Source organism: Notamacropus eugenii, chromosome 2 (assembly GCF_028372415.1).
Source record: "Notamacropus eugenii isolate mMacEug1 chromosome 2, mMacEug1.pri_v2, whole genome shotgun sequence".
NCBI classification, from domain to species: domain Eukaryota; kingdom Metazoa; phylum Chordata; class Mammalia; order Diprotodontia; family Macropodidae; genus Notamacropus; species Notamacropus eugenii.
The window spans coordinates 351,764,208-351,777,550 of NC_092873.1; the positions used below are offsets into that span (position 1 = coordinate 351,764,208).

The 13,343-nt window shown below is 35.4% G+C and overlaps 1 protein-coding gene across 2 annotated transcripts in view; it reads right to left on the reverse strand.

The window, feature by feature from the left end:
* Nucleotides 1-13,343, reverse strand: part of B4GALNT2 (beta-1,4-N-acetyl-galactosaminyltransferase 2 (SID blood group)) — a 40,016-nt gene that overhangs the window by 16,844 nt on the left and 9,829 nt on the right. For both annotated transcript variants that reach the window (XM_072646135.1, XM_072646136.1), the window contains exons 3-4: nucleotides 9,333-9,464; nucleotides 3,243-3,349 (exon numbers count right to left, since the gene is read on the reverse strand). In XM_072646135.1, the coding sequence (XP_072502236.1) occupies nucleotides 3,243-3,349; nucleotides 9,333-9,464 (239 nt within the window). The remainder of the gene's footprint in view (nucleotides 1-3,242; nucleotides 3,350-9,332; nucleotides 9,465-13,343) is intronic.

Here is a 13,343-nt window from a genome sequence, read left to right on the forward strand (position 1 = left end):
TTAAAACCCAAGACTCTTGCTACTGCCCTATTTACCCTATTTCCCAAATCAATTTTATACTGTTTTTCTGTTCACTTAGTGCCCTCCTTTCTCACTCTAGAAATTAAATCATGGGCAATTGAAACCTTAGTTGTCTTGAGATCACATCTTTATCCTTACCTTGGTGTAAGAGTATGTCTCATATTTTACATTATGTCTGGGCTCTTATAAATACTTAGAATGATGAAAGTCTCAGAAAAGGCATCAAATCAGACACAGTCAAAGCTGCCTCTGAAAAGACTTCCTCATTTCAGTCTCAGACCCTTCTGGCCCTGACCCTTTGAAGCTGATGCAAAAAGTGTCTACAAGACACCTGACATTTGGAGATGTGACATAGAAACACCCACCCACGCACACGCACACACACACACACACATACATGCACACACAGTTTTTTTCCTGGTTGTTTTCCTGCTATACTGGGGAAGAGACCTAAGAAGCATGATGACATACCAATATCAGGGGAAATTTTGCTTGGGGAAATCCAGACAATGAAATGGCACCTTTTGCAAGCCCAAGAGGCTTACTTCCAAACTTCCTGCAGGTACAATAACCTTCTCAAATATCATACTACATGCCATTCCCATATACCCACAATGGCAAACAGCACAATTCATTTGCAAGCAACCCTTGTTCTAGTATTGATTGAACTCACAGTATTTTGTTCCTTCCTATGCCCCTGACCATGGTGCTGAAAGAATACTATAACAGCATTGCTAACATTCTGGAGACTGATAACAATAGCAAAAATAGAGAAAGAAATTTATACACCAATTTCACTAATGAATATGGATGCAAAAATCCAAAATAAAGTAGTAGTAAGGAGACTACAAAAATATAGTACAAAGACCAAGTGAAATTTGTACTGGTAATGCAGGGAAGTTTAACATAAGGAAAACTATTAACACCATTGATTATATCAAGAACAAAATCAACAAAAATCATATGATTATATCAACTGATGAAGGAAAAGCTTTTGCTAAAATATAACACTCATTTCTATTAAAGACACTTGAAAGTAGGTATAAATGGATATTTTCTTAAAATGATAAGAAGCATCTACCTAAAACTATCAGTAAGCATTGTTTGTAGTGAGGATAGAAGCCTTTCCAATAAGATCAGCAGTGAAACAAGAATGCCCACCATCACTAATATTATTCAATATTATTTAGAATGCTAGCAATACAAGTAGAAAATAGCAATATGAGAAGAAAATCAACTTGAAAGAATTAGAATTAGAATGGGCAATGAGGTGATAAAACTATCTCTTTCTGCAGACAATATGATGATATTTTTGGAAAATCCTAAAGATCCAACTAAAAAGTTAGTTAAAACAATTAACAATTGTAGCAAAGTTTCAGGATATAAAGTAAACCCTCATCAAACATCAGCATTTCTGAATATCACCAACAAAACCCTGTGAGAAGGGATAGTAAGAGATACCCCACTTAAAAAAACTGAAGACAGTATAAAATACCTGGGAATATAATTGCCAAAACAAACCCAGGAACTTCAGAAACATTATTATAAAATACTTTATATACAAATAAAGTCAGATTGAAATAATTGGGGAAATAGTAATTGTTCATTGGGAGAGCTAATATAGTAAAAATTACAATCCTACCTAAACTAATTTATTTATTCAATGTCATCACAATTAAATTACCAAAAAATCATTTTACTGAATCAGAAAAAATAATAAAATTCATTTTTGGAAAAACAAAAGAATTTCAAAGGAATTAATTTTTTTAAAAAGGATGGAGGTTTAGCAGTACCAGATCTTAAACTATATTATAAAACAGTAATTATCAAAACTATCTGGTATTGGCTAAGAAATAGGTAGGTCAGTGGAATGGAGTAAACACACAATGTCACAGTGGCAAATGACTATAGTAACCTTGTGTTTAACAAGTATAAAGACTAAGTTTTAAGGATAAGAATTTATTATTTGGCAAAAGTTGTTAGGAAAACTGGAAAGCAGTCTGCCAGAAATTGTGCATAGACCAATATCTTACAAAATTTACCAAGATAAAGTCAGAATTGACACATGACCTAGCTATAAAGAGAGGATATCACAAGAAAATTAGAAGAACATGGAACATATTACCAATCAGACTTATGGATAAGAGAAAAATTTATGAATAAAACAAGAGAGAAAGCATTATGAGGTGCAAAATGTATAATTTCGATTAGATTACATTAAAAAGCTTTTGTACAAATAAGACCAATGTAGCCAAAATTAGAAGGAAAGCAGAAAATTGGGGGAAATTTTTATAGACAGTTTCTTAAAGGTCTAATTTCTCAAATATATAAAGAACCTTGTCAGATCTATAAAAATATGACACATTCCTCAATTGATGAATGGTCAAAGGACATAAACAGGCAGTTTTGCAATGAAGAAATCAAAGTTATATTGGAGAGAACTTTTCTAAACTTAGGGTAAAAGTCATTGCCTTTCCCTAAAAGAGTGTAACACTGGCTTTTCCTCACTCATGTGCTTCTCTGCCAGGTTTGTGTCCACTCTTCCGGACAGGCACTCAGTATATTGGTAGAAGACTGTGACTCAGTTTTAGGTGCAAAGTGTGATGTATTTATCATTCTTGCATTTGCCTTACATGAATAATTATGATGTCATTTTTGTTTCTTTTAATTTATTGTTAAGTAAATAGTTTCATTTACTATCTAACATGCCATTATTGTGAGTGGTTAAATTTATATAAATGTAAGTCCATAGGTGAGAGTATGAGATCTGTGATGAGTATGAAAAATGTATTCTCCCACAAAAAGGCTACCTTAGGATCCTGAGAGAATTTGAGCATAGCTAACACTTCTTTGAGAACTTAGAACTGACAGTGTGAATTCAGGTTGAGGTGAATGAGTCAGACAAGAGATTGGTGGGGTGGGGTTCTATACTAGAGGTATACTACCTCAGGTGTTACATACATGCTTTGTATATACTTATATATGTGTGTTTTTTCTCCTTCATTAGAATGTAAGCTCCTTGAAGGCCAGAACTTTTTCACTTTTTTCTTTATATCCCCAGAACTAGCCTGGAACGTAGTAGGCAATTAATTAATGACCATTGATTGATTGATTGATTAAGAGTGAGAGAATTAACTAATAAATTGTCTGTTACTCAGCCTTGGGAACAAGCATGAAAATAAGAGAGGTGAATGGGGCCAAGGAAATGGGCAGGCACCTACCTGGGATCAGGATTGTGTGAAGGGGCATCACCTCCACCCCATGGATAGGGTACCCAAAAGGGATGTTTGGCTGGGCCAGCACAGGTGGAGGGTGGGGCAGCCCTTCTCTGCAGAAGAAAGAGAAATATGAATGCAGTGTTTTGAGGTCCTCTTGTGCTATTTGTTCTCACCTCCAAGAAACAATTACAAAATATTTTCCAAGGGCAGTGACTTGTGATGGTCTGTGGGAAGACAGACATTGTGGGGAACTATTCCAATGAACAGAAGTTGAAGTCTTTTCTAAATTTAGGGTTAAAGTCATTGCCTTTTCCTAAAAGAGTGCAACATTACTTTAGCTAAAGGCATCAGCTAAGTCTAAATCTGGAAGTGATAAATACTATAGTGGCTATTGAGGAGTAAGTGCAACTGAGGAGAGGAACAGTATGGAATTCTGATTGCAGAAATGTGGTACTTGCCTTTGGCTTGAGCTCCCACTGTATTATGGGAGACATAGTACCTTTTTTCTGTAAGCACCTAATCTGACTGTAGGAAATAGGGTATGGACACCAAATATAACTTGAGAACATCTATACAGTCATCCAGTGATGGGTTGAGAGGCAATGTACAAACTTTTCCATATTTTCTCACTGGAGCATAGTAGAGTTTGAAAACTTAGGTTACTGGATGAGGTTCAGGGAACTTTCTTGAACCTGAAGAGTCTAAGGAAGGATTTTCAATGATTGGGCTGGTCTTTCCAGGAGTCTTTGACAAAACAGTGTCATCTAATAGTTACCGCAAGACCCTTTGATACATTGATGGAGTAGTGATTTCACAAGTGTGAAACTATTGCTTGATGGAATCTGTAACCCCTCAAGGATTCTTACCCTGTAAAATTATTGTTCATGTTTTCCACAAATTCTCTATTGAGGATCTAATCCATTTGCAAAAAGAGCTGCTATAAATATTTTTATACATGTTGGACCTTTTGTCATTTTTATGATCTCTTTGGGACACAGTCCTAGAAGCAATATTGCTGGGTCAAAAGGTATGCACATTTTTGTAGCCCTTTGGACATAGTTCCAAATTGCTCTCCAGAATATTTGGATCAACTCACAGCTCCACCAACAATGAATTACTGTTCCAATTCTCTCACATCTTCTCCAACATTTATCATCTTCCTGTTTTGTCATGTTAGCCAATCTGGTAGGTGGTGAGGTGGCACATTAGAGTTGTTTTGATTTGCATTTCTCTAACCCATAGTGATTTAGAGCATTTTTTCATATGACTATATACAGATTTAATTTCTTCCTCTGAAAACTCCCTATACATGTCCTTTGACTATTTATCAATTGGGGAATGACTTGTATTCTTATAAATTTGACTCAGTTCTCTATATATTTGAGAAATGAGGCCTGTATCACAGACATTGACTGTAAAAATTGTTTTCCAGCTTTCTGATTCCCTTCTAATCTTGGTTGCATTGGCATTGTTTGTGCAAAAACCTTTGAATTTAATGTAATCAAAATCATCCATTTTGCATTTCATAACATCCTCTGTCTCTTGTTTGGTCATAACTTCTTCCCTTCTCCATAAATCTGACAGGCTAACTATTTTTTTCTCAGTTTCCTTAAGTATCAACTTTTACATCTAAACTGTGTATGCAATTTGACTTTATCTTGGTATGTAGTATAAGATATTGGTCTATGCTTAGTTTCTGCCATATTTTATTCTAATTTTCCCAGCAGTTTTTGTTAAATAGTGGGTTCTTATCCCAGAAACTGAAGTCTTTAGGTTTATCTAACAGTAGATTACTATAGTCATTGACTATTGTATCTTGTGTACCTAACCTGTTCCACTGATCCACCACTCTGTTTCTTTTTTTTACAACAACCCTGACAAATCCAAGTTTGTTTGTGGTTGGTTTTTTGTTTTCGCACACTGACTTTAATTTTTAAAATTATTATTAATTTATTTGTTTTCAGTTTCTACAATCACTTCCATAAGTCTTAGATTTTCTCCCCTTCCCCTCCTGTTCCCTCCTTGAGATGGCATGCAATCTTATATGGGTTCTATGCATAGATTCTTATTGAACGCATTTTCACATTAGTCATGTTGTATAGAATTAAAATGAATGGGAGAAACCATGAGAAAAACCCAAACAAAACAAAACATAATACAACACAAGAGAAACTATTCTGCTTCATTCTGCATTCCAATTTCATAGTTCTTTCTCTGGATGTGGATGGCATTCTACCTCAAGTGTCCATTGGGAATGTTTTAGGTTCTTGTGAAGGGCCAGATCTACCAGAAATAGTCCTCACACACTGTGGCTGTTACTACATACAATGCTCTCCTGGTTCTGCTCCTTTCACTCAGAATCAGCTCATATAAGTCCTTCTAGGCCTCTCTGAAGTCTTGCTGTTCATCATTTCTTATAGCACAATAGTATTCCATTATATTCATATACCACAACTTGTTCAACCATTCCAGAATTGATGGGCATCCCCTTGATATCCAGTTTTGGGTCACCAGAGAGCTGCTATAAATATATTTGTACATGTGGGATCTTTTCCCATTTTTATCATCTTTTTGGGATACAGTCCTAGAAGTGGTATTGTTGGGTCAAAGAATATGCACATTTTTGTAGCCCTTTGAGCATAGTTCCAAATTGGTCTCCAGAATGGTTGGATCAGCTCACAGCTCCACCAACAATGACTTAGTGTTCCAACTCTAACACATCTTCTCCAACATTTATCATTTTCCTGTTTTGTCATGTTAGCCAATCTGATAGGTACCTCAGAGCTGTTTTGATTTGCATCTCTCTAATCAATAATGATTTAGAGCATTTTTTCATATGACTATAGATAGCTTTAATTTCTTCTTCTGAAAACTGCCTGTTCATATCCTTTGACCATTTATCAGTTGGGGAATGACTTGTATTCTTGTAAATTTGACTCAGTTCTCTATATATTTTAGAAATGAGACTTTTATCACAGACATTAGTTGCAAAAATTGTTTCTCAGCTTTCTGATTCCCTTCTAACCTTATTTGCATTGACTTTGTGCAAAAACTTTTGAATTTAATGTAATCAAAATCATCCATTTTGCATTTCATAATGTTCTCTATCTCTTGTTTGGTCATAAATCCTTCCTTTCTCCATAAATCTGACAAGTAAACTATTTCTTGTTCTCTGAGTTTGCGTATAGTATCAACCTTTATATCTAAATTGTGTACCCATTTTGACTTTATTTTGGTATGTGGTGTAAGATGCTGGTCTATACCTAGTTTCTTCCATACTGTTTTCTATTTTTCCCAGCAATTTTTGTTAAATAGTTTGTTCTTATCCCAGAAACTGAAGTCGTTAGGTTTATCTAACAGTAGATTACTATAGTCATTGACTATTGTGTCTTGTGTACCTAACCTATTCCACTGATCCACCACTCTATTTCTTAACCAGTACCAAGTAGTTTTGATTGCTGCTTTATAGTTTAATTTAAGATCTGGTATGGCTAGGTCACCTTCCCTTCCATTTCTTTTCATTAATTCCCTTGATATTCTGGATCTTTTATTCTCCAGATAAATTTTGTTATTATTTATTTCTAGCTCTATAAAATAATTTTTTGTAGTTTGATTGGTGTGGCATTTAATATGTAAACTGATATAGGTAGAATTGTCATTTTTATTATACGAGCTCTGTCTACCCATGAGCTATTGACATTTTCCCACTTGTTTAGATTTGACTTTATTTGTGTGAAAAGTGTTCTGTAATTGCATTCATATAGTTCTTGAGTTTATTTTGGCAGGTAGACTCCCAAAAATTTTATAATATCTATAGTAACTTTAAATGGAATTTCTCTTTCTATCTCTTGATGTTGGGTTTTGTTGGTAATGTAGAAATTTCAATGATTTATGTGGGTTTATTTTACATCCTGCAACTTTGCTAAACTTGTTTATTATTTCAAGTAGTTTTACTTGATTCTCTAGGATTCTCTAAGTATATCATCATATCATCTGCAAAGAGTGATCTCTTTGTTTCTTCTTTGCCTATTCTAATTTCTTCCATTTCTTTTTCTTCTCTTATTGCTAAAGCTAACATTTCTAGTACAATATTGAATAACTGTGATAATAACAGACAGTCTTGTTTCACTCTTAATCTTAGTGGGAATGCTTCTAACATCTCCATTACACATAATGCTTGCTGTTGGTTTTAGATAGATGCTACCTATCATTTGAAGGAAGACTCCATTTGTATCCATTTGGTGTTTTTAATAGGAATGGGTATTATATTTTGTCAAAAGCTTTTTCTGCATCTGTTGAGATAATCATACCATTTCTGTTGGTTTTGTTGTTGATATGGTCATCTATTATCCTATTATTAGTTTTCCTAATATTGAACCAGTCCCACATTTCTGAAGTAAATCCTACCTTGTCATAGTGTATTATACTTGAGATAAGTTGATACAAATTTTTTGCTAATATTTTATTTAAAAATTTTGCATCTGTATGCATTAGGGAAATTGGTTTATAATTTTCTTTCTCTGTTTTGACTCTTCCCAGTTTAGGTATCAGCACCATATTTGTATCATAAAAGGAATTTTACATGACTCCTTTGCTTATTTTCTCAAATACTTTATATAGTATTAGAATTAATTGTTCTTCAAATGTTTGATTGAATGCACTTGTAAATCCATCTGGCCCTGGAGATTTTTTCTTAGGGAGTTCATTGATGGTTTGTTCAATTTCTTTTTCTGAAATGGGGTTATTTAAGTATTTTATTTCCTTTTCTGTTAAAATGGGCAATTTATAGCTTTGTAAATATTCATCCCTTTCACCAAGATTGTCAAATTTATTGATATACGGTTGGGAAAAATAGCTCCTAATTATTGCTTTAATTTCTTCTTCACTGGTGGTGAATTAACCATTTTCAGTTTTGATCCTGGTGATTTGGTTTTCTTCTTTCTTTTTTAAAAATCAAATTAACCAAAAGTTTATCTATTTTTTTCATAAAACCAGCTCTTAGTTTTATTTATTAGTTCTCAATAATTTTCTTAATTTCAATTTTATGAATCTCTCCTTTTCAGAATTTCTAATTTGGCATTTATTTGGGGAGTTTTATTTTTTTTCTAACTTTTTTAGTTGCATACCCAATTCATTGATCTCCTCTTTCCTTATTTTATTCATGTAAGCATTTAGAGATATCAAACTTCCCCTAAGAACTGCTTTTGCTGCATCTCAGAAGTTTTGATGTATTGTCTCATTATTATCATTTTTTTGGATGCAGTTATTGTTTCTATGATTTGTTTTTTGACTCACTCATTCTTTAGGATTAAACTATTTAGTTTCAATTAATTTTTACCCTGTCTTTCCATGACCCTTTAGTACATGTAATTCCTCTTATTTTTTTTAGGCTTCATAACCCATCACACACACAGACACATCTTACCACTAACAGTGATCGACACAGAATTCTGTCCCCAGAGGTATCATATTCATCACTGGTGGTGAATAATGATTGCCTTTGAATAGGATCCAAATACCACACAAAACTCAAGTTCCAAATGGATTCTCTATCCTTTTGTTGTTGCTGTTCAGTTGCGACCCTATTTGGCGTTTTCTTGGCAATGATACTGTAGTGATTTGACATTTCCTTCTCCATCTCATTTTACAGATGAGGAAACTGAGGTGTACAGGGTTAAGTGACTTTCCCTGGGTCACACCATTGGTAAGCATCTGAGGACAGATTTGAATTCATGAAGATGAGTCCTTCTGATTCCAAGCCCAGTGCTCTGTCCATTGCATCACCCAATTGTCCATCTCTATTCCTTTATATAAATCTTTCCCTCACCCTCAGATATTTCCTGTTTTTTTACCTCAGTTCCATCTTCCTAGGCCCTCAGATTGAACCAAGACCCCCTCACTAATGGCATATGACAAAAGAAGGATCACTCACAAAGCCAGGAAAAGGGGAATGAGTATAAATGCTACCAGGATTCTATGGTGACCTCAAGAGAGATCTTGCCTCAAGATCCACATGAGACAGAGACACTGGAAAATCCTCCTAGGACACAGCCAAAGATATTTTAGAGATTCCTCATGTACAGTTTGTATTACCTCCTTTGGAAGTGTTCAAATTCTGCCTTTCTCCTGATTTTCACTGCCTCAAGTTCACTCTCATTGTAGAACTCTTGAAAAATGTAGTTCCCTGGTTGCTTTTCACATTCACACTGCTTTTGGGGGAACAACCTGCAAAAAGGAAAAAATCTATAAATATGGTTCATGTTGGTGGACTGGAATGGGTGGACTCCTAGACTCAGCCCATTAAAACAGCATCCCATTATTTCTTTCCTTTTCTTCCTGGAGCTGGTCTAGTTAGAGTAAAAGACTAGGAGATGAGTGGTTATCTCCATGGAAATACAAAGAGATGTCAAAACTAGAGGTGTGGGAGGAGCTATAGGACCAGAGTCACTGTCTATAAATATAAATATATATATATTTTATATATAAATATATCATGTAATGCCACTCTCCCTGAGTCAAGTCTCCATAGTTGGGATTCACCCCAAAGTCACTTCACAATAATGAAAAAAAAAGAAGAGGAAGCCCAAGCAACTACAGATACAGTTCTCCAAATATGCAGAGAAATCAAAAGGGTCAGTCCAACTCTAGGAAAGGGAACAGAAATTTGTTGCACTTAATAGAAGAGATATGAAATGATGGCCAGGGAAGTAAAGCTGTTTCTAAATACATATTGCTTCTCAAAACTCCAAATGATAACATGGCTGAACCTACTAAGTCAGGCACTGGGCTATGCATTAGGGATTCCAAGACAAAAACAAAACAGTCCCTGCCCTCAAAGAGCTTATAAGTTCTATCGGAAGGAAAAATAAATACACGATTAAATATAAAATATGTTCAAGAAAAATATTATGGGAACACAAACAACAGGGAAAGATATCTTAAAGGAGAGGACAATTTAGCCTAACCTTGAGGGAAGTTAACAGATTTCCAGAGGCAGAGATGAGGAGGAAGAATCGCAAGAGGTATAGCAAGAAAGGATTGTGCTTAGACTTTAGAAAGAACTATTTTTTATTTTTAAAATTATAAATTTCATAATCATAAAATCAAGTACATATATTTTACAACAGATATGCATAGCATTATTTAGGAACAGTTCTAGCAATAGAATCCTTGGGTCTAAAAGTATGATTGGTTTGGGGACCTTTCTTGCATGTTGCCACATGGAACTTCAAACACTTCAAACCCAGCTACTGTCTCCTCAACAAAGTCATAAAAAGTCTATTTCTTTGTAGCTCCACCAACATTAAATTAGATCATTTTTTCACAGTTAATGGATATCGAGCTGTCTTATTTCACATTTCTCTGATACTTAGATTATTTGAACATCTTTTAAAGTAGTCACCCACAGTCAAAATTTCCTCCATCATTAATTCATGTCCTTTGATCACTTCTCCATTGGTGTGTGTCTGTTACTCTTAAAGTCATATATTAATTCTTTACAAATTCTGGTTGTTGGACCATTATCAGCTGGAAACTTGTAATTATATATATATATATGTCTCTCTCTATATATATACAAACTATATATATATACATATATATGTATATGTATATATATATATATATATATATATATATATATATATATATATATATATATATATATATATATATAGTTTAAATGAAAAATATTCTCAGAGTGAATGAACTAGACTTGGAAGAGAATGTGAGAGGGCTCCTGAAGCAGGTAGGGTTTAATTTTGGGATACGAGGAAAGCCAGGAGGAAATGAGGATGCAGAGAATTCTAGAGATGGAATGCTCATGGGAAAACCTAGCCAAAGCATAGATGTGGAAGAATGTGTGCAAATAGGAAATAAATGTTGTTGGTCAGTCATTTTCATTTGTATCTGACTCTTCATGACCCTTTTTGGAGTTTTCTTGGCAAAAATAGTGGATTGTTTTGCCATTTCCTTCTCTAGCTCATTTAACAAGTGAGGAAACTGAGAAAAGCAGGGTTAAGTGACTTGTGAAAGGTCACAGAGGTAGGAAGTGTCTGAGGACAGATTTGAATGCCAGAAGATGAGTCTTCATGACTCCAGGTTTGGTATTCTATCAACTGTGCCTTCTAGCTATTCAGATATATGTGTACTCAGAGCAAATGTAAGAGAGATTCATGTCTGTTATGCTGTAAGATAACTATTGTCTTCTGGTGGTGCTATCATGCAGTCCTCACTGAACCTGATTCTGTCTTGGTGTGGATCAATTTCTGAGTGCATTATTCCCTGGGTGTCTAGGTGACCCTGGATGATTGATCAGTCTACAGTCTAAACTGGGTGTTGCAACTATTGGTCTGGTGGTGTTTATCTTTTCTGTGTTTAATCTCTGCTGGGTGTAGTTTCCTGCTAAGAAATTCTGATATTCATCTCTTCTAGGATTATATATGTGCATGTGTGTATGTCTGTATACATACATATATATATACACACATATACATACACACACATATGACTTCTATGGGAGAAAGTTATGGGAGGAGGAATAGGAGACAAGAAGGCGATTTGAGCTAAGTAGGAAGAAGGAAATCATCTCAGCACCTTGGATGGGTCTGAACCAGCAAAGCAGAGCAGAAATTGAATTTGGGGAGACAAAAAAACTTGATAAAATTTAGAAGAAATTGGAGGTGGAGCCAAGATGGCAGAGTAGAAAGATGCACCTACTCCAGCTCTTCCCCCACAGCCCACAAAATATCTGTAAAAAATGATTCCAAACAAATTGTAGAGCAGCAGAAGCCACAAAATGACAAAGTGAAAGAGATTTCCAGCCAAAAGCAGCCTGGAAAGCTGACAGGAAAGGTCTATCACACAGGGCATGGAGGGGAGTGCAGCCAACAGAACCCAGCCCAGTCTTGGCCACTTGGCACTGGCAGGAATAGGACCAGAACAGGCCTCAGGGGCAGAATCCCCCACAGCATCTTCAGTTCTCAGGTCCCTCAAGCCACAATGCCATAGAGAATTTCAAAGGTCAGTGAGAAAGCTTTCTCACTTAGGTGAGAAGGGATCAGGGTCCTCCCCTAGGCCTGATCCTAGCCAGCTACAGCAGCAGTAGCATCCATTTTTGGAGACCTCAGCCTAAAGACTCTGGGGGAATTGAGCCTCTGATCTGGGTCTCAGCCCTAAGTGGCAGCCCTGGATTGAGGAAGAGTGCTGGTTGGCATGGTGGAGCTGGTGGAGGCTCTGGAAAAGATATTCTACTTGAAGATCCTGGGCAGAAAAGCTTCGGTTGCTCCCAGATTAGAGTGCAGGCCAGGAGAGGAGTAAACTTCTCTCCCTTGATTGTGTACCTTGGAGAAAATGAGAACTTACAGGTCTCCAGAGCATGCCCCCCTCTTGACAAAGGACTCAAAAGTCAACTAACTGGCTGGGAAAATGCCCAAAAAAGGGGGAAAAAATAAGACTACAGAAGGTTACTTTCTTGGTGAACAGATATTTTCTTCTGTCCTTTCAGATGAGGAAGAACAATGTTTATCATCAGAGGAAGACCCAAAAGTCAAGGCTTCTGCATCCAAAACCTCCAAAATAAATATCCAATGGTCTTAGCCCATGGAAGAGCTCAAAAAGGATTTTGAAAATCAAGTAAGAGAGGTGGAGAAAAAATTGTGAAGAAAAATGAGAGCAATGCAAGAAAATCATGAAAAGCAAGTCAACAGCTTGCTAAAGGAGACCCAAAAAAATGCTGAAGAAAATAACAATTTTAAAAATAGGCTAACTCAATTTGCAAAAGAGTTTCAAAAAACCAACAAGAAGAAGAATGCTTTAAAAAGCAGAATTAACCAAATGGAAAAGGAGGTTCAGAAGCTTACTGAAGAAAATCATTCTTTCAATATTAGAATGGAGCAGAAGGGGAAGCTAATGACTTTATGAGAAACCAAGAAATTACAAAACAAAACCAAAAGAATGAAAAAATAAAAGACTATTGAAATATCTCATTGGAAAAACAACTGTCCTGGAAAACAGATCCAGGAGAGACAATTTAAAAATTATGGAACTACCTGAAAGCCATGATTAAAAAAAGAACTTAGACATCATCTTTCATGAAATTATCAA